Consider the following 22,239-nt stretch of genomic DNA (forward strand, 5'->3'; position numbering starts at 1 on the left):
AAGGGTGGTAATGAAGCCCATCAGCTATAATGCAAAGGTAAAGGTAGAATTACCCGGAATCTGAAATCCACTGATAATAAAGATCTATACCCAGAGCTGTATTGCTATAAGAATTACGACTGAGTAAAACACTGTCAACTAACAAGACTTCAGTCTCAAACACTTCATCATGATTTATGTTCATTCCTGGCAGTCAATTACAGTGCCAGACCTATCCTGCATCCTGCTGCCTGCCTCTATGACAGCCTGTCCTGTCGTGCTCCATCATGCTAATTCACCACCAGGAGACTGAGGCTTGAATCCCAACAGGTTAACAAGGGCTGTGTTAGTAGCACCACAAAGAAGGGGCCACTGACAGTGTTATACTGTTGTCTGGGCTCTGCCCAGACACATCTCTTGACTCTGACTCATCACATGCATTTCCATTTGGTTGTGTCCTTTTATTCCGTTGGGGATATCAATACCTGTAGGACTTTTGATCAATGACACACAGCAGAACTCCTGTGGAAATCATTCAGCATCATGAACAGCAATTTTACTCAGTGGGAAGTTATCATGGTTTAAAATATGTCTGCCTTAACCTTGAGTGGATTGTGAGTGGTCAGTGAAGTGGACCTGTTAGGTGTTACATTTTGGAACTTAATTTGTAAAAAGATGGTACTATAGGTAAAATATTTGTATTCACCTAATTTTGAGTGGAATTATAATAAGTTTAACAACCACTGCGGGTGCTGTCCATGGTGCTGAATTCTACTGTTCACGGTACATTTACATTTAAGTCATTTGGCAGACGCTCTTATCCAGAGCGACTTACAAATTGGGTATTCATTATTATAAGAGAAATGTTTAACATAATAGATAGACAATATAGTTAATATAGATAGTTCAATATAGTTAAGAACTTTTGTCGAATGTGTGTGTGTGTGTGTATTTACACTTAAACACAAAGGATATGGCCACTCTATGACCTTCTTTGCGTACTTCCGAACAATGTTGTCCTCTCCGAAAATGAAGAGTGATCTATTTACGGTGAAACAGTTCTGTCTGACAGGGATGGGGTTGTACAGGGCCATGGTGCGGGCTCTCTGCGCCTTGGTCTGTTTGAAGGCAGGGGACACTCCACCACCTGTCGACAGAGCCGGTCCCTCCCGGGTCCTGTTGCGCTCAGAGCCCCCATCCCCAGAGCCCAACAAGCCGGGGACGTCGTCTCCGAACCGGGCCATTCTGCGAGGAGTAAGGAAAACAGAATAGAGGGGAAAGTGTTAGCCCCTGGGAAGCAGGGCGGGGTAGGTTACAGCAACAGATCTGACAGAAGAAACACTTGTTTTAGTCCATCATAATGTCCTTAGCCAAGGCAACAAGTGATGATAAATATTAATATCCCCATGTCGAGTTGTTCACAAATAAATATTCCTCCGTTTTGAAGTTAGAAATCAAGCCTTGACATCTTTGACCATGGGCTATAGCACGTCTTGTGAATAAAAGTCGACGCACGTCTACATCGAGTGGGTAGGTTATAAAGCAACACAACAATTGTCCGAATAAAATTCAAACCCAATAAGCAAAAATAAAAAAAAACATCATTCGAGACTCAAAATGTCAAATTCTAACTTAAATCTGTTCACTAAAACAAATCTTAATAAAAATCAATCCAGATCCCACTGGAACTGTTCTCAACACAAAACCACCGTAAGTCACGTCTCCCGAAGGTTTGTTCTCATGAGAGATAAGAACAAGAGTATTTTGTATGGGTCCATGGATAAACCGAGATCCCTGTCCTCACTCTCTCATTTTCTCTTGCTCATCTGTCATAAACATATTCCCACTGCAAAAAAATAAGCACCGAGCAAACTTTTTGCATTTTCTAAAATCTTGCTTCGCTTTTCGTTGCCACAAGGACCCCACCACTTCTCAAAGAGTAGATGGCATGCGATGATGCGCAACAAGCTAAACTGGAAGTCACACAGGTACAAGGTACAGGCACCATGTCCGCGCAGTTTTTTTAGAGGGTTTCTCCGCAATGAGGTGCCAACTGGTTATGCAAAGCACGAGGCTCTAGGGCTAGGCTACACTACCCACAGAAAATGCGTCTCTCTACTATATGCTTTGCCTTATTTTTGCCTTTTATCTCCAGCCCATACATTTCAAATAGGCTATGTGTCTCAAATTCAATACCATGAGAATAAAACAATATTTGTAATAGCCATGATGATAATTCAAAAGGTTATTAATAATTGTTTATATTAGCTGCCCTTAAATAAGGCCTTCAAAGCCTAGAAATAAAGGGTATTTAATGCAAGTTACATTCATGCATAGCCTATATATTTAATGTAAATATTATTCAGGTAAAACTTTCATAATGTGGAAGTCAACGCACCAAAATGTAGAGCAAACACCTGCTAGAAATTCCTTACAGGGGAGGCGTGATATATTTTTCGAGTAGGTTCTCCACTATGAGACAGTCTGCGCGAAGATTAAAGATAATTGCTGGGTAAAAGTCACTGTTTCAGGACATGATCTCCTCGTGAGTGGGAGTATTGCTGCTGTATTTTCTGAACGGGAAATGGATGTGTGGAGTGTGCACAAGTCAGGGGAGGCTGCTAGCATATTTCACAGAAACAATGGTAGTTCTAAAAAAAAATATCTATCGATTATTTAATTTATATTTTGATGTGTGGAGCAAACAGGTAGTCTTATTTCAAACAAGCATTGAAACTCATTGAGAGCTAAGAAAAAAACTTTAAAATATTTCATACTGAGAAGGGAAATTAAGCTAAAACTTTCTAGACGAACCAACAGAAACCCGCGTGCGAGGACTTGGAAATCATTATGCATGGCCTTATAATATCGTCAACGGAGATATTAAAATGATGATGATGTGGGGCGAAAGGTAAGAGGCTAATAAGCATATTTTGCAGAGTTAAACTAGCACAGTCTGGCCAATAGGCTCTGGTTAAAAAAATATTTTGGCGAGGGCAATGATCCAGTAACAGACCCAGTATTGTCTCATATCAAGGTCATTAAAAAGACAGCTGCAGAGCATGGACGGCAGAAATAGAACACGTGAGAAATCATGCTTTACTTTGTCCAAGGTAAAGAGTGTCATTGTGAAGCTACATTTATGTTTTTTTAAAGCCAAAATCCACAAGGAGAATGGAAAATCTATCCGTTGTCCATCAAACATGTAGTGCAAATACATTGAGTGTACTAAACATTAGGAACTCTTTCCATGACAGACTGACCAGGTGAATCCAGGTGAAAGCTATGATCCCTTATTGATGTCACTTGTTAAATCCACTTCCATCAATGTAGATGAAGGGTAGGAGACAGGCTAAAGACAGATTTTAAAGCCTTTTTTAATTAAAAGAGAGAGGGTGTGTTAAATGTTAAAGATTAAAGACACATTGGATTTGTGTTATCTGTCCTATGTGATTAGTTTTCAATATTTGTCCTGCCATATCCATTAGTTAAGATCAAAGGATCACAAACCTACAGCTACATAACAAATTCATATACATGAGACCATTCAGAGAATGAAAGCACCTGTCATTGAAGGATCAGACCCCTTTTTAATTTTTTTGCCTAACATGACATACCCAATTCTAATTGTCTGTAGCTCAGGACATGAAGCAAGGATATGCATATTCTTGATACCATTTGAAAGGAAACACTTTGAAGTTTGTGGAAATGAGAAATTAATGTAGGATAATATAACACATTCTATCTGGTAAAAGATAATACAAAGAAAAAAACAGTATTTGTTTGTTTGAACCATCATCCTTGAAATGCAAGAGAAAGGCCATAATGTGTTATTCCAGCCCAGGCACAATTTAGATTTTGTCCACTAAATGACAGCAGTGTATGTGCAACGTTTTAGACTAATCCAATGAACCATTGCATATCTGTTCAAAATGTTGTATAAAGACTGGCCAAATGTGCCCAATTGGTTTATTAATACATTTTCAAGTTAATAACTGTGCACACTCTTCAAACAATGTCATGGTAAATTGTGTCCTTCTACACCTGCATTGCTTGCTGTTTGGGGTTTTAGGCTGGGTATCTGTTCAGCACTATGTGGCATCAGCTGATTTAAGAAGGGCTATATAAATACATTTGATTTGATTTCATTGTAATAGCTACTGTAAATTGGACAGTGCAGTTAGATTAACAAGAATTTAAGCTTTCTGCCCATATCAGACATGTCTATGTCCTGGGAATTGTTTTTGTTACTTAAAACCTCATGCTAATCACATTATCCTACGTTAGCTCAACCGTACCACGGAGGGGGACACCGATCCCATAGAGGTAAAAACTGGTTCTTTTCTCAAACCTGATTATGAGACTGATGTTTGTCAAAATAAGTCTTGAACTAAACAAGTCTCTGTTGGGGACAGGACCTTGCAGATCCTGACGCTGACAGGCTCTGTGGATAGAATAGACCTGCTCTGTAAATAAGGTATTCTCCGTATAACCACAGAGCTCTCCTAACACAAAGACCCCAGCCTCCCCAAGCTGTCAAAGCCTTTTCTGAAAGGCCAATTATTAAATAAAACGGTAAAGTACATCTCTGTAAAACAAAAGTGTGTGGGTGTGTGTGCGTGTGTGTGCGTGCGTGAGCGTGTCTATGAGCATGTGTGTTTGTGTACAACATGTCAACAGTTTTTCATAATGTACTGAATGCATGTGATGAAAAGCATGGGAGACGCAGTCAATAACACAAAATCGAGAGAGAAAAAATGCTCAGACACCGGCTTGAAAATATTGTCATGACATGGTAGCATTAAAGTAGCAAACACACTTTTCCAACGGATCTATACACTCTCAAAACAACCTACAAACTGTTGCATTTGGAGTTTATAAGGAAATGTTAAATTTGACTTTGTGAGCCAAGCAGCTCTGTTAGACAGAAAGAGAGAGTATTACTACAGACGAGTCAGGCCAGTGTCAGGTTACCTGATGTTAATCATCTCCAGGTGGATCAAAGTTATGATTAAACGCAACTGTCTCTGCTTCCCTACGCAAGCCTTTTTAATTAAGCAGCAAGCCAAGGAGTATCAGCTTGAAAGATTTCCCGCTACTGCATAATGCTGCCTCCTTGTCATCTTAACAGTAGTTTCCATAGCGACAGTACACCCATGAATGTCTGATTTGTCATCCTACTTGCCAACACTGGGATTCTTCGCTCTCCCAAATCTCCACCACAAAGGCCTGCTTCTCACACAGAGCCATATTGTTTGCAGCACAGTCACAATGCTTCATACTCCAAAGGATGTGATTATCAAATATTTGTATGACATGTATTTAGACTAGTAGACTAGTAGCCTCTGTAAACGTAGCACAATAAACAAAGAATAGATTGATCATTTTCAGTCTTGTGTTTACCATTCATGGGGCGGCAAGTAACCTAGTGGTTAGAGCGTTGGGCCAATAACTGGAAGGTTGCTAGATCAAATTCCCGAGTTGACAAGGTAAAAGTCTATCAAATCTATCAAAATCTATTCTGCCCATGTACAAGGCAGTTACTGTTCCTTGGTTATCATTGTAAATAAGAATTTGTTCTTAACTGACTTGCCTAGTTAAATAAAGGTAAACTAATAATTTCAGTTGGGAATAGTTTGGAAATAACAGTTTCAGGCACATTAATCCTTTATATTAGGTTAAAAAACATGATGATGTATCATATGTCCGCAGCCCTTGGCACCTGACTGACAGCATATTGGTAGAACCAGGGAGTCCAGAGGGTTCTATGCCAATTGTACAATTGCATACATTGTCACCTTTTGCATTAAAATCACTTCATGAAACCTTGAATCAGCCATTCAGTGTGTGACTGTAGACTACACATTTTCATTCAAGACACATACATGACACCTGTTGTGTGTCAAACTACTCTTCCATTTTCAAGCAAATTATAGTGATACTGTCATTATTGTGGTACTGTCATTATAGTGGTACTCTCATTATAGTGGTACTGTCAATATAGTATTGTGTGGTACTCTCATTATAGTGGCACTTGTGGTACTGTCATTATAGTGGTACTGTCATTATTGTGGTACTGTCATTATAGTGGTACTGTCATTATTGTGGTACTGTCATTATAGTGGTACTGTCATTATAGTGGTACTGTCATTATAGTGGTACTCTCATTATAGTGGTACTGTCATTATTGTGGTACTGTCATTATAGTGGTACTGTCATTATAGTGGTACTGTCATTATAGTGGTACTCTCATTATAGTGGTACTGTCAGTTACTGTCATTATTGTGGTACTGTCATTATAGTGGTACTGTCATTATAGTGGTACTGTCATTATAGTGGTACTGTCATTATAGTGGTACTGTCATTATTGTGGTACTGTCATTATAGTGGTACTGTCATTATAGTGGTACTGTCATTATTGTGGTACTGTCATTATTGTGGTACTGTCATTATAGTGGTACTGTCATTATAGTGGTACTGTCATTATAGTGGTACTGTCATTATTGTGGTACTGTCATTATTGTGGTACTGTATTATAGTGGTACTGTCATTATAGTGGTACTCTCATTATTGTGGTACTGTCATTATTGTGGTACTGTCATTATAGTGGTACTCTCATTATAGTGGTATCATTATTGTGGTACTGTCATTATGTGGTACTGTCATTATAGTAGTGGTACTGTCATTATAGTGGTACTCTCATTATTGTGGTTATAGTGGTACTGTCATTATAGTGGTACTGTCATTATAGTGGTACTGTCATTATAGTGGTACTCTCATTATTATTGTGGTACTGTCATTATAGTGGTACTGTCATTATAGTGGTACTGTCATTATAGTGGTACTGTCATTATTGTGGTACTCTGTCATTATAGTGGTACTGTCATTATTGTGGTACTGTCATTATAGTGGTACTCTCATTATAGTGGTACTGTCATTATAGTGGTACTCTCATTATAGTGGTACTGTCATTATAGTGGTACTGTCATTATTGTGGTACTGTCATTATAGTGGTACTGTCATTATAGTGGTACTGTCATTATAGTGGTACTGTCATTATAGTGGTACTCTCATTATAGTGGTACTGTCATTATAGTGGTACTGTCATTATAGTGGTACTGTCATTATAGTGGTACTGTCATTATAGTGGTACTGTCATTATAGTGGTACTGTCATTATAGTGGTACTGTCATTATAGTGGTACTGTCAGTGGTACTGTCATTATAGTGGTACTGTCATTATAGTGGTACTGTCATTATAGTGGTACTGTCATTATAGTGGTACTGTCATTATAGTGGTACTGTCATTATAGTGGTACTGTCATTATAGTGGTACTGTCATTATAGTGGTACTGTCATTATTGTGGTACTGTCATTATAGTGGTACTGTCATTATAGTGGTACTGTCATTATAGTGGTACTGTCATTATAGTGGTACTGTCATTACTAGTGGTACTCATTATAGTGGTACTGTCATTATAGTGGTACTGTCATTATAGTGGTACTGTCATTATAGTGGTACTGTCATTATAGTGGTACTGTCATTATAGTGGTACTGTCATTATAGTGGTACTGTCATTATAGTGGTACTGTCATTATTGTGGTACTGTCATTATAGTGGTACTGTCATTATGTGGTACTGTCATTATAGTGGTACTGTCATTATAGTGGTACTGTCATTATAGTGGTACTGTCATTATAGTGGTACTGTCATTATCTGGTGGTACTGTCATTATAGTGGTACTGTCTGTGGTACTGTCATTATAGTGGTACTGTCATTATAGTGGTACTGTCATTATAGTGGTACTGTCATTATCAAGTGGTACTGTCATATATAAGTGGTACTGTCATTATGAGTGGTACTGTCATTATAGTGGTACTGTCATTATAGTGGTACTGTCATTATTGTACTGTCATTATAGTGGTACTGTCATTATAGTGGTACTGTCATTATTGTGGTACTGTCATTATAGTGGTACTGTCATTATAGTGGTACTGTCATTATAGTGGTACTGTCATTATAGTGGTACTGTCTACTGTCATTATAGTGGTACTGTCAGTGGTACTGTCATTATAGTGGTACTGTCATTATTGTGGTACTGTCATTATTGTGGTACTGTCATTATAGTGGTACTGTCATTATAGTGGTACTGTCATTATAGTGGTACTGTCATTATAGTGGTACTGTCATTATTGTGGTACTGTCATTATAGTGGTACTGTCATTATAGTGGTAGTGTCATTATTGTGGTACTGTCATTATAGTGGTACATGTCATTATTGTGGTACTGTCATTATAGTGGTACTGTCATTATAGTGGTACTGTCATTATAGTGGTACTGTCATTATCATTATTGTGGTACTCATTATAGTGGTCATTATAGTGGTACTGTCATTATTGTGGTCATTATAGTGGTATTATAGTGGTACTGTCATTATAGTGGTACTGTCATTATAGTGGTACTGTCATTATAGTGGTACTGTCATTATTGTGGTACTGTCATTATTGTGGTACTGTCATTATTGTGGTACTGTCATTATAGTGGTACTGTCATTATTGTGGTACTGTCATTATAGTGGTACTGTCATTATTGTGGTACTGTCATTATAGTGGTACTGTCATTATAGTGGTACTGTCATTAGTGGTACTGTCATTATAGTGGTACTGTCATTATAGTGGTACTGTCATTATAGTGGTACTGTCATTATAGTGGTACTGTCATTATAGTGGTACTGTCATTATAGTGGTACTGTCATTATTGTGGTACTGTCATTATAGTGGTACTGTCATTATAGTGGTACTGTCATTATTGTGGTACTGTCATTATAGTGGTACATTATAGTGGTGTCATTATAGTGGTACTGTCATTATTGTGGTACTGTCATTATAGTGGTACTGTCATTATTGTGGTACTGTCATTATAGTGGTACTGTCATTATAGTGGTACTGTCATTATAGTGGTACTGTCATTATAGTGGTACTGTCATTATAGTGGTACTGTCATTATGTGGTACTGTCATTATTGTGGTACTGTCATTATAGTGGTACTGTCATTATAGTGGTACTGTCATTATAGTGGTACTGTCATTATAGTGGTACTGTCATTATAGTGGTACTGTCATTATTGTGGTACTGTCATTATAGTGGTACTGTCATTATAGTGGTACTCTCATTATAGTGGTACTGTCATTATAGTGGTACTGTCATTATAGTGGTACTGTCATTATAGTGGTACTGTCATTATAGTGGTACTGTCATTATAGTGGTACTGTCATTATAGTGGTACTGTCATTATAGTGGTACTGTCATTATTGTGGTACTGTCACTGTCATTATAGTGGTTCATTATTGTGGTACTGTCATTATAGTGGTACTGTCATTATAGTGGTACTGTCATTATAGTGGTCATTATAGTGGTACTGTCATAGTGGTACTGTCATTATTGTGGTACTGTCATTATAGTGGTACTGTCATTATAGTGGTACTGTCATTATAGTGGTACTGTCATTATAGTGGTACTGTCATTATAGTGGTACTGTCATTATTGTGGTACTGTCATTATAGTGGTACTGTCATTATTGTGGTACTGTCATTATAGTGGTACTCTCATTATTGTGGTACTGTCACAGTGGTACTGTCATTATTGTGGTACTGTCATTATAGTGGTACTGTCATTATTGTGGTACTGTCATTATAGTGGTACTCTCATTATAGTGTCATTATAGTGGTACTGTCATTATGTGGTACTGTCATTATAGTGGTACTGTCATTATAGTGGTACTGTCATTATAGTGGTACTGTCATTATAGTGGTACTGTCATTATTGTGGTACTGTCATTATAGTGGTACTGTCATTATAGTGGTACTGTCATTATAGTGGTACTGTCATTATAGTGGTACTGTCATTATAGTGGTACTGTCATTATAGTGGTACTGTCATTATAGTGGTACTGTCATTATAGTGGTACTGTCATTATTGTGGTACTGTCATTATAGTGGTACTGTCATTATAGTGGTACTGTCATTATAGTGGTACTGTCATTATAGTGGTACTGTCATTATAGTGGTACTGTCATTATAGTGGTACTGTCATTATAGTGGTACTGTCATTATAGTGGTACTGTCATTATTGTGGTAGTGGTATTGTGGTACTGTCATTATTGTGGTACTGTCATTTATAGTGGTACTGTCATTATAGTGGTACTGTCAGTTATATTATAGTGGTACTGTCATTATTGTGGTACTGTCATTATAGTGGTACTCTCATTATAGTGGTACTGTCATTATTGTGGTACTGTCATTATAGTGGTACTGTCATTATAGTGGTACTGTCATTATAGTGGTACTGTCATTATAGTGGTACTGTCATTATAGTGGTACTCTCATTATAGTGGTACTGTCATTATAGTGGTACTGTCATTATAGTGGTACTGTCATTATTGTGGTACTCTCATTATAGTGGTACTGTCATTATAGTGGTACTGTCATTATAGTGGTACTGTCATTATAGTGGTACTGTCATTATAGTGGTACTGTCATTATAGTGGTACTGTCATTATAGTGGTACTGTCATTATAGTGGTACTGTCATTATAGTGGTACTGTCATTATAGTGGTACTGTCATTATAGTGGTACTGTCATTATAGTGGTACTGTCATTATAGTGGTACTGTCATTATTGTGGTACTGTCATTATAGTGGTACTCTCATTATAGTGGTACTGTCATTATAGTGGTACTGTCATTATTGTGGTACTGTCATTATAGTGGTACTGTCATTATAGTGTCATTATTGTGGTACTGTCAGTTACTGTCATTATAGTGGTACTGTCTGGTCATTATAGTGGTACTGTCATTATTGTGGTACTGTCATTACTGTCATTATAGTGGTACTGTCATTATTGTGGTACTGTCATTATAGTGGTACTGTCATTATTGTGGTACTGTCATTATAGTGATACTGTCATTATTGTGGTACTGTCATTATAGTGGTACTCTCATTATAGTGGTACTGTCAATATAGTTGTACTGTCATTATTGTGGTACTGTCATTATAGTGGTACTGTCATTATAGTGGTACTCTCATTATAGTGGTACTCTCATTATAGTGGTACTGTCATTATAGTGGTACTGTCATTTGTGGTACTGTCATTATAGTGGTACTGTCATTATAGTGGTACTGTCATTATAGTGGTACTGTCATTATAGTGGTACTGTCATTATAGTGGTACTGTCATTATAGTTACTGTCATTATTGTGGTACTGTCATTATAGTGGTACTGTCATTATTGTGGTACTGTCATTATAGTGGTACTGTCATTATTGTGGTACTGTCATTATAGTGGTACTGTCATTATAGTGGTACTCTCATTATAGTGGTACTCTCATTATAGTGGTACTGTCATTATAGTGGTACTGCCATTATTGTGGTACTGTATAGTGGTACTGTATAGTGGTACTGTCATTATTGTGGTACTGTCATTATTGTGGTACTGTCATTATAGTGGTACTGTCATTATAGTGGTACTGTCATGGTACTGTCATTATTGTGGTACTGTCATTATAGTGGTACTGTCATTATTGTGGTACTGTCATTATAGTGGTACTGTCATTATTGTGGTACTGTCATTATAGTGGTACTGTCATTATAGTGGTACTGTCATTATTGTGGTACTGTCATTATAGTGGTACTGTCATTATTGTGGTATAGTGGTACTGTCATTATTGTGGTACTGTCATTATAGTGGTACTGTCATTATAGTGGTACTGTCATTATAGTGGTACTGTCATTATAGTGGTACTGTCATTATAGTGGTACTGTCATTATACTGTCATTATTGTGGTACTGTCATTATAGTGGTACTGTCATTATAGTGGTACTGTCATTATTGTGGTACTGTCATTATAGTGGTACTGTCATTATAGTGGTACTGTCATTATTGTGGTACTGTCATTATAGTGGTACTGTCATTATTGTGGTACTGTCATTATAGTGGTACTGTCATTATTGTGGTACTGTCATTATAGTGGTACTGTCATTATTGTGGTACTGTCATTATAGTGGTACTGTCATTATTGTGGTACTGTCATTATAGTGGTACTGTCATTATTGTGGTACTGTCATTATAGTGGTACTGTCATTATTGTGGTACTGTCATTATAGTGGTACTGTCATTATTGTGGTACTGTCATTATAGTGGTACTGTCATTATTGTGGTACTGTCATTATAGTGGTACTGTCATTATTGTGGTACTGTCATTATAGTGGTACTCTCATTATTGTGGTACTGTCATAGTGGTACTGTCATTATAGTGGTACTGTCATTATTGTGGTACTGTCATTATAGTGGTACTGTCATTATTGTGGTACTGTCATTATAGTGGTACTGTCATTATTGTGGTACTGTCATTATTGTGGTACTGTCATTATAGTGGTACTGTCATTATTGTGGTACTGTCATTATTGTGGTACTGTCATTATAGTGGTACTGTCATTATAGTGGTACTGTCATTATAGTGGTACTGTCATTATTGTGGTACTGTCATTATGTGGTACTGTCATTATAGTGGTACTGTCATTATAGTGGTACTGTCATTATTGTGGTACTGTCATTATAGTGGTACTGTCATTATTGTGGTACTGTCATTATAGTGGTACTGTCATTATTGTGGTACTGTCATTATATAGTGGTACTGTCATTATAGTGGTACTGTCATTATAGTGGTACTGTCATTATTATAGTGGTATAGTGGTACTCTCATTATTGTGGTACTGTCATAGTGGTACTGTCATTATTGTGGTACTGTCATTATAGTGGTACTGTCATTATTGTGGTACTGTCATTATAGTGGTACTGTCATTATAGTGGTACTGTCATTATAGTGGTACTGTCATTATTGTGGTACTGTCATTATAGTGGTACTGTCATTATAGTGGTACTGTCATTATTGTGGTACTGTCATTATTGTGGTACTGTCATTATAGTGGTACTGTCATTATTGTGGTACTGTCATTATAGTGGTACTGTCATTATAGTGGTACTGTCATTATAGTGGTACTGTCATTATTGTGGTACTGTCATTATAGTGGTACTGTCATTATTGTGGTACTGTCATTATAGTGGTACTGTCATTATTGTGGTACTGTCATTATTGTGGTACTGTCATTATAGTGGTACTGTCATTATTGTGGTACTGTCATTATAGTGGTACTGTCATTATAGTGGTACTGTCATTATAGTGGTACTGTCATTATAGTGGTACTGTCATTATTGTGGTACTGTCATTATTGTGGTACTGTCATTATTGTGGTACTGTCATTATAGTGGTACTGTCATTATTGTGGTACTGTCATTATAGTGGTACTGTCATTATAGTGGTACTGTCATTATAGTGGTACTGTCATTATAGTGGTACTGTCATTATTGTGGTACTGTCATTATAGTGGTACTGTCATTATTGTGGTACTGTCATTATTGTGGTACTGTCATTATTGTGGTACTGTCATTATAGTGGTACTGTCATTATTGTGGTACTGTCATTATAGTGGTACTGTCATTATTGTGGTACTGTCATTATAGTGGTACTCTCATTATTGTGGTACTGTCATAGTGGTACTGTCATTATTGTGGTACTGTCATTATAGTGGTACTGTCATTATTGTGGTACTGTCATTATAGTGGTACTGTCATTATAGTGGTACTGTCATTATAGTGGTACTGTCATTATTGTGGTACTGTCATTATAGTGGTACTGTCATTATTGTGGTACTGTCATTATAGTGGTACTGTCATTATTGTGGTACTGTCATTATAGTGGTACTGTCATTATTGTGGTACTGTCATTATAGTGGTACTGTCATTATTGTGGTACTGTCATTATTGTGGTACTGTCATTATTGTGGTACTGTCATTATTGTGGTACTGTCATTATAGTGGTACTGTCATTATAGTGGTACTGTCATTATTGTGGTACTGTCATTATTGTGGTACTGTCATTATTGTGGTACTGTCATTATAGTGGTACTGTCATTATAGTGGTACTGTCATTATAGTGGTACTGTCATTATAGTGGTACTGTCATTATTGTGGTACTGTCATTATTGTGGTACTGTCATTATAGTGGTACTGTCATTATTGTGGTACTGTCATTATAGTGGTACTGTCATTATAGTGGTACTGTCATTATAGTGGTACTGTCATTATAGTGGTACTGTCATTATAGTGGTACTGTCATTATAGTGGTACTGTCATTATAGTGGTACTGTCATTATTGTGGTACTGTCATTATAGTGGTACTGTCATTATAGTGGTACTGTCACTGGTCATTATAGTGGTACTGTCATTATTGTGGTACTGTCATTATAGTGGTACTGTCATTATTGTGGTACTGTCATTATAGTGGTACTGTCATTATTGTGGTACTGTCATTATAGTGGTACTGTCATTATTGTGGTACTGTCATTATAGTGGTACTGTCATTATTGTGGTACTGTCATTATAGTGGTACTGTCATTATTGTGGTACTGTCATTATAGTGGTACTCTCATTATTGTGGTACTGTCATAGTGGTACTGTCATTATTGTGGTACTGTCATTATAGTGGTACTGTCATTATTGTGGTACTGTCATTATAGTGGTACTGTCATTATAGTGGTACTGTCATTATAGTGGTACTGTCATTATTGTGGTACTGTCATTATAGTGGTACTCTCATTATAGTGGTACTCTCATTATAGTGGTACTGTCATTATAGTGGTACTGTCATTATTGTGGTACTGTCATTATAGTGGTACTGTCATTATAGTGGTACTGTCATTATTGTGGTACTGTCATTATAGTGGTACTGTCATTATTGTGGTACTGTCATTATAGTGGTACTGTCATTATTGTGGTACTGTCATTATAGTGGTACTGTCATTATAGTGGTACTCTCATTATAGTGGTACTGTCATTATAGTGGTACTGTCATTATAGTGGTACTGTCATTATTGTGGTACTGTCATTATAGTGGTACTGTCATTATTGTGGTACTGTCATTATAGTGGTACTGTCATTATTGTGGTACTGTCATTATAGTGGTACTGTCATTATTGTGGTACTGTCATTATAGTGGTACTGTCATTATTGTGGTACTGTCATTATAGTGGTACTGTCATTATTGTGGTACTGTCATTATAGTGGTACTGTCATTATTGTGGTACTGTCATTATTGTGGTACTGTATTATAGTGGTACTGTCATTATAGTGGTACTGTCATTATAGTGGTACTGTCATTATAGTGGTACTGTCATTATAGTGGTACTGTCATTATAGTGGTACTGTCATTATAGTGGTACTGTCATTATTGTGGTACTGTCATTATTGTGGTGCTGTCATTATTGTGGTACTGTCATTATTGTGGTACTCTCATTATAGTGGTACTGTCATTATAGTGGTACTGTCATTATTGTGGTACTCTCATTATAGTGGTACAGTCATTATAGTGGTATAGTGGTACTGTCATTATTGTGGTACTGTCATTATAGTGGTACTGTCATTATTGTGGTACTGTCATTATTGTGGTACTGTCATTATAGTGGTACTGTCATTATTGTGGTACTGTCATTATAGTGGTACTGTCATTATTGTGGTACTGTCATTATAGTGGTACTGTCATTATTGTGGTACTGTATAGTGGTACTGTAGTGGTACTGTCATTATTGTGGTACTGTCATTATAGTGGTACTGTCATTATAGTGGTACTGTCATTATAGTGGTACTGTCATTATAGTGGTACTGTCATTATAGTGGTACTGTCATTATAGTGGTACTGTCATTATAGTGGTACTGTCATTATAGTGGTACTGTCATTATGTGGTACTGTCATTATAGTGGTACTGTCATTATTGTGGTACTGTCATAGTGGTATAGTGGTACTGTCATTATTGTGGTACTGTCATTATAGTGGTACTGTCATTATAGTGGTACTGTCATTATTGTGGTATAGTGGTACTGTCATTATAGTGGTACTGTCATTATAGTGGTACTGTCATTATTGTGGTACTGTCATTATAGTGGTACTGTCATTATAGTGGTACTGTCATTAGTGTGGTACTGTCATTATAGTGGTACTCTCATTATTGTGGTACTGTCATAGTGGTACTGTCAGTATTGTGGTACTGTCATTATAGTGGTACTGTCATTATAGTGGTACTGTCATTATTGTGGTACTGTCATTATTGTGGTACTGTCATTATAGTGGTACTGTCATTATAGTGGTACTCTCATTATAGTGGTACTGTCATTATTGTGGTACTGTCATTATAGTGGTACTGTCATTATTGTGGTACTGTCATTATAGTGGTACTCTCATTATAGTGGTACTGTCATAGTGGTACTGTCATTATTGTGGTACTGTCATTATAGTGGTACTGTCATTATAGTGGTACTGTCATTATTGTGGTACTGTCATTATAGTGGTACTGTCATTATAGTGGTACTGTCATTATAGTGGTACTGTCATTATTGTGGTACTGTCATTATAGTGGTACTGTCATTATTGTGGTACTGTCATTATAGTGGTACTGTCATTATTGTGGTACTGTCATTATAGTGGTACTGTCATTATTGTGGTACTGTCATTATAGTGGTACTCTCATTATTGTGGTACTGTCATAGTGGTACTGTCATTATTGTGGTACTGTCATTATAGTGGTACTGTCATTATTGTGGTACTGTCATTATAGTGGTACTGTCATTATTGTGGTACTGTCATTATAGTGGTACTGTCATTATAGTGGTCATTATAGTGGTACTGTCATTATAGTGGTACTGTCATTATTGTGGTACTGTCATTATAGTGGTACTGTCATTATTGTGGTACTGTCATTATAGTGGTACTGTCATTATAGTGGTACTGTCTGTCATTATAGTGGTACTGTCATTATAGTGGTACTGTCATTATAGTGGTACTGTCATTATTGTGGTACTGTCATTATAGTGGTACTGTCATTATTGTGGTACTGTCATTATAGTGGTACTGTCATTATAGTGGTACTGTCATTATTGTGGTACTGTCATTATAGTGGTACTGTCATTATGTGGTACTGTCATTATAGTGGTACTGTCATTATTGTGGTACTGTCATTATAGTGGTACTGTCATTATTGTGGTACTGTCATTATAGTGGTACTGTCATTATTGTGGTACTGTCATTATGTGGTACTGTCATTATAGTGGTACTTCATAGTGGTACTGTCATTATAGTGGTACTGTCATTATAGTGGTACTGTCATTATAGTGGTGTCATTATAGTGGTACTGTCATTATAGTGGTACTGTCATTATAGTGGTACTGTCATTATTGTGGTACTGTCATTATAGTGGTACTGTCATTATTGTGGTACTGTCATTATAGTGGTATTATAGTGGTACTGTCATTATTGTGGTACTGTCATTATAGTGGTACTGTCATTATAGTGGTACTGTCATTATAGTGGTACTGTCATTATTGTGGTACTGTCATTATAGTGGTACTGTCATTATAGTGGTACTGTCATTATTGTGGTACTTCATTATAGTGGTACTGTCATTATTGTGGTACTGTCATTATAGTGGTACTGTCATTATTGTGGTACTGTCATTATAGTGGTACTGTCATTATTGTGGTACTGTCATTATAGTGGTACTGTCATTATTGTCATTATTATTATAGTGGTACTGTCATTATTGTGGTACTGTCATTATAGTGTCATTATAGTGGTACTGTCATTATAGTGGTACTGTCATTATAGTGGTACTGTCATTATTGTGGTACTGTCATTATTGTGGTACTGTCATTATAGTGGTACTGTCATTATTGTGGTACTGTCATTATAGTGGTACTGTCATTATAGTGGTACTGTCATTATAGTGGTACTGTCATTATAGTGGTACTGTCATTATAGTGGTACTGTCATTATAGTGGTACTGTCATTATTGTGGTACTGTCATTATAGTGGTACTGTCATTATAGTGGTACTGTCATTATAGTGGTACTGTCATTATAGTGGTACTGTCATTATTGTGGTACTGTCATTATAGTGGTACTGTCATTATAGTGGTACTGTCATTATAGTGGTACTGTCATTATAGTGGTACTGTCATTATAGTGGTACTGTCATTATTGTGGTACTGTCATTATAGTGGTACTCTCATTATTGTGGTACTGTCATAGTGGTACTGTCATTATTGTGGTACTGTCATTATAGTGGTACTGTCATTATAGTGGTACTGTCATTATAGTGGTACTGTCATTATAGTGGTACTGTCATTATAGTGGTACTGTCATTATTGTGGTACTGTCATTATAGTGGTACTGTCATTATTGTGGTACTGTCATTATAGTGGTACTGTCATTATTGTGGTACTGTCATTATAGTGGTACTGTCATTATAGTGGTACTGTCATTATAGTGGTACTGTCAGTATTGTGGTACTGTCATTAGTGGTACTGTCATTATAGTGGTACTGTCATTATTGTGGTACTGTCATTATTGTGGTACTGTCATTATAGTGGTACTGTCATTATAGTGGTACTGTCATTATAGTGGTACTGTCATTATTGTGGTACTGTCATTATAGTGGTACTCTCATTATAGTGGTACTGTCATTATAGTGGTACTGTCATTATTGTGGTACTGTCATTATAGTGGTACTGTCATTATTGTGGTACTGTCATTATAGTGGTACTGTCATTATTGTGGTACTGTCATAGTGGTACTGTCATTATTGTGGTACTGTCATTATAGTGGTACTGTCATTATTGTGGTACTGTCATTATAGTGGTACTGTCATTATAGTGGTACTGTCATTATAGTGGTACTGTCATTATAGTGGTACTGTCATTATAGTGGTACTGTCATTATAGTGGTACTGTCATTATAGTGGTACTGTCATTATAGTGGTACTGTCATTATAGTGGTACTGTCATTATAGTGGTACTGTCATTATAGTGGTACTGTCAGTGGTTATAGTGGTACTGTCATTATAGTGGTACTGTCATTATAGTGGTACTGTCATTATTGTGGTACTGTCATTATAGTGGTACTGTCATTATTGTGGTACTGTCATTATTGTGGTACTGTCATTATAGTGGTACTGTCATGGTATAGTGGTACTGTCATTATAGTGGTACTGTCATTATTGTGGTACTGTCATTATAGTGGTACTGTCATTATTGTGGTACTGTCATTATAGTGGTACTGTCATTATAGTGGTACTGTCATTATAGTGGTACTGTCATTATAGTGGTACTGTCATTATAGTGGTACTGTCATTATTGTGGTATGTCATTAGTGGTACTGTCATTACTGTGGTATTATTATAGTGGTACTGTCATTATAGTGGTACTGTCATTATTGTGGTACTGTCATTATAGTGGTACTGTCATTATAGTGGTACTGTCATTATAGTGGTACTGTCATTATAGTGGTACTGTCATTATTGTGGTACTGTATATAGTGGTACTGTCATTATAGTGGTACTGTCAGTTATCATTATAGTGGTACTGTCATTATAGTGTACTGTCATTATAGTGGTACTGTCATTATAGTGGTACTGTCATTATAGTGGTACTGTCATTATAGTGGTACTGTCATTATAGTGGTACTGTCATTATAGTGGTACTGTCATTATAGTGGTACTGTCATTATAGTGGTACTGTCATTATTGTGGTACTGTCATTATAGTGGTACTGTCATTATAGTGGTACTGTCATTATAGTGGTACTGTCATTATAGTGGTACTGTCATTATAGTGGTACTGTCATTATAGTGGTACTGTCATTATATTGTGGTACTGTCATTATAGTGGTACTGTCATTATAGTGGTACTGTCATTATAGTGGTACTGTCATTATAGTGGTACTGTCATTATAGTGGTACTGTCATTATTGTGGTACTGTCATTATAGTGGTACTGTCATTATAGTGGTACTGTCATTATAGTGGTACTGTCATTATAGTGGTACTGTCATTATAGTGGTACTGTCATTATAGTGGTACTGTCATTATAGTGGTACTGTCATTATAGTGGTACTGTCATTATAGTGGTACTGTCATTATTGTGGTACTGTCATTATAGTGGTACTGTCATTATTGTGGTACTGTCATTATAGTGGTACTGTCATTATAGTGGTACTGTCATTATAGTGGTACTGTCATTATAGTGGTACTGTCATTATAGTGGTACTGTCATTATAGTGGTACTGTCATTATAGTGGTACTGTCATTATAGTGGTACTGTCATTATAGTGGTACTGTCATTATTGTGGTACTGTCATTATAGTGGTACTGTCATTATTGTGGTACTGTCATTATGTGGTACTGTCATTATAGTGGTACTGTCATTATAGTGGTACTGTCATTATAGTGGTACTGTCATTATTGTGGTACTGTCATTATAGTGGTTCATTATAGTGGTACTGTCATTATAGTGGTACTGTCATTATAGTGGTACTGTCATTATAGTGGTACTGTCATTATAGTGGTACTGTCATTATTGTGGTACTGTCATTATAGTGGTACTGTCATTATTGTGGTACTGTCATTATATTGTGGTACTGTCATTATAGTGGTACTGTCATTATTGTGGTACTGTCATTATAGTGGTACTGTCATTATAGTGGTACTGTCATTATAGTGGTACTCTCATTATAGTGGTACTGTCATTATAGTGGTACTGTCATTATAGTGGTACTGTCATTATTGTGGTACTCTCATTATAGTGGTACTGTCATTATTGTGGTACTGTCATTATAGTGGTCATTATAGTGGTACTGTCATTATTGTGGTACTGTCATTATAGTGGTACTGTCATTGTGGTACTGTCATTATAGTGGTACTCTCATTATTGTGGTACTGTCATAGTGGTACTGTCATTATTGTGGTACTGTCATTATAGTGGTACTTATTATTGTGGTACTGTCATTATAGTGGTACTGTCATTATAGTGGTACTGTCATTATTGTGGTACTGTCATTATTGTGGTACTGTCATTATAGTGGTACTGTCATTATTGTGGTACTGTCATTATAGTGGTACTGTCATTATTGTGGTACTGTCATTATAGTGGTTATAGTGGTACTGTCATTATAGTGGTACTGTCATTATTGTGGTACTGTCATTATAGTGGTACTGTCATTATTGTGGTACTGTCATTATAGTGGTACTGTCATTATTGTGGTACTGTCATTATTGTGGTACTGTCATTATAGTGGTACTGTAAGCACCAAAAGGACGGTGGAGGACAGTAAATGACATAATGTAAAATCTGGCAACAAAGTAATTGATTGCAAGATTATTTTTAGCACCATTGAGATGTTAATGATTGGACCATCAAAAGAGTTGACTTTCATTCAGCTTGAGTGTTTTCAACAGAACTTTATAGAGCAATATGTTTGGAATTTCTGCAGGATTTCAATCCCAGCCTGGATTTGAGCGGTTTAGTGTTTTCTTTACACTGTTACCTAGCAACTTGTCCCATTCTCAGCCCGTTACTAGCAAGGCATTAGTAACGATAACTGTCCCCATGGTACTGTCATTATAGTGGTACTGTCATTATTGTGGTACTGTCATTATTGTGGTACTGTCATTATTGTGGTACTGTCATTATTGTGGTACTGTCATTATTGTGGTACTGTCATATATATTATAGTATATTCAAAAAAACATATCAATCTTAATTCCTCTTCAACATTATTTGTGCTGTCCATGAAACAGCAAATGTGTTTTCTGTTCAAATCTGAATCACATTGTGACACATCGATCGATAAAATGGATTTCCAGCAGGGGTGAAAATAAATTGACTGTTGCCAATGCAGAAAACTAATACATTTGAATACAAAAACAAATCTGATTTTTTTTTAACATGCATTGCTTTAATTTATAAAATTCAACATACCTTTTAAATCATCACAGTACTGCTTTTCTTTGAACAAACAGGTTTAATATTTCATAAACATCCCTCTCAGTCTCAAAGGTATTGCAAGGTTGGTTGGGACAACAACCTTATCAGGCATTCTCAACTCAAACCATCTGATCTGATAGCATACTTCCTGCATGCAAGACACAAAGTATGACCTAAATTCTCACATTCAAAAACCATTGTTGACCAAATGAAGCACTTATCTATAGAACAGCCTAGAAGAATCTTAAACTCTTATCATTTGAATAAGACCTTGGGATATTTCTCCACAGCTGATCCTTGAGTTCATGAAAGAGAACCGCACTATACAACATATAGGCAAA

At 36.5% G+C, this 22,239-nt stretch overlaps 1 protein-coding gene across 1 annotated transcript in view; it reads right to left on the reverse strand.

Annotated features, from left to right (window-relative positions):
* LOC135512905 (probable voltage-dependent R-type calcium channel subunit alpha-1E) overlaps nucleotides 1-22,239 on the reverse strand; it is a 165,294-nt gene that overhangs the window by 111,202 nt on the left and 31,853 nt on the right. Inside the window, exon 2 of the mRNA XM_064935404.1 lies at nucleotides 955-1,224. Within this exon, the coding sequence (XP_064791476.1) occupies nucleotides 955-1,224 (270 nt within the window). The remainder of the gene's footprint in view (nucleotides 1-954; nucleotides 1,225-22,239) is intronic.

The sequence above is a fragment of the Oncorhynchus masou genome, chromosome 24, assembly GCF_036934945.1.
Source record: "Oncorhynchus masou masou isolate Uvic2021 chromosome 24, UVic_Omas_1.1, whole genome shotgun sequence".
NCBI classification, from domain to species: Eukaryota; Metazoa; Chordata; class Actinopteri; order Salmoniformes; family Salmonidae; genus Oncorhynchus; species Oncorhynchus masou.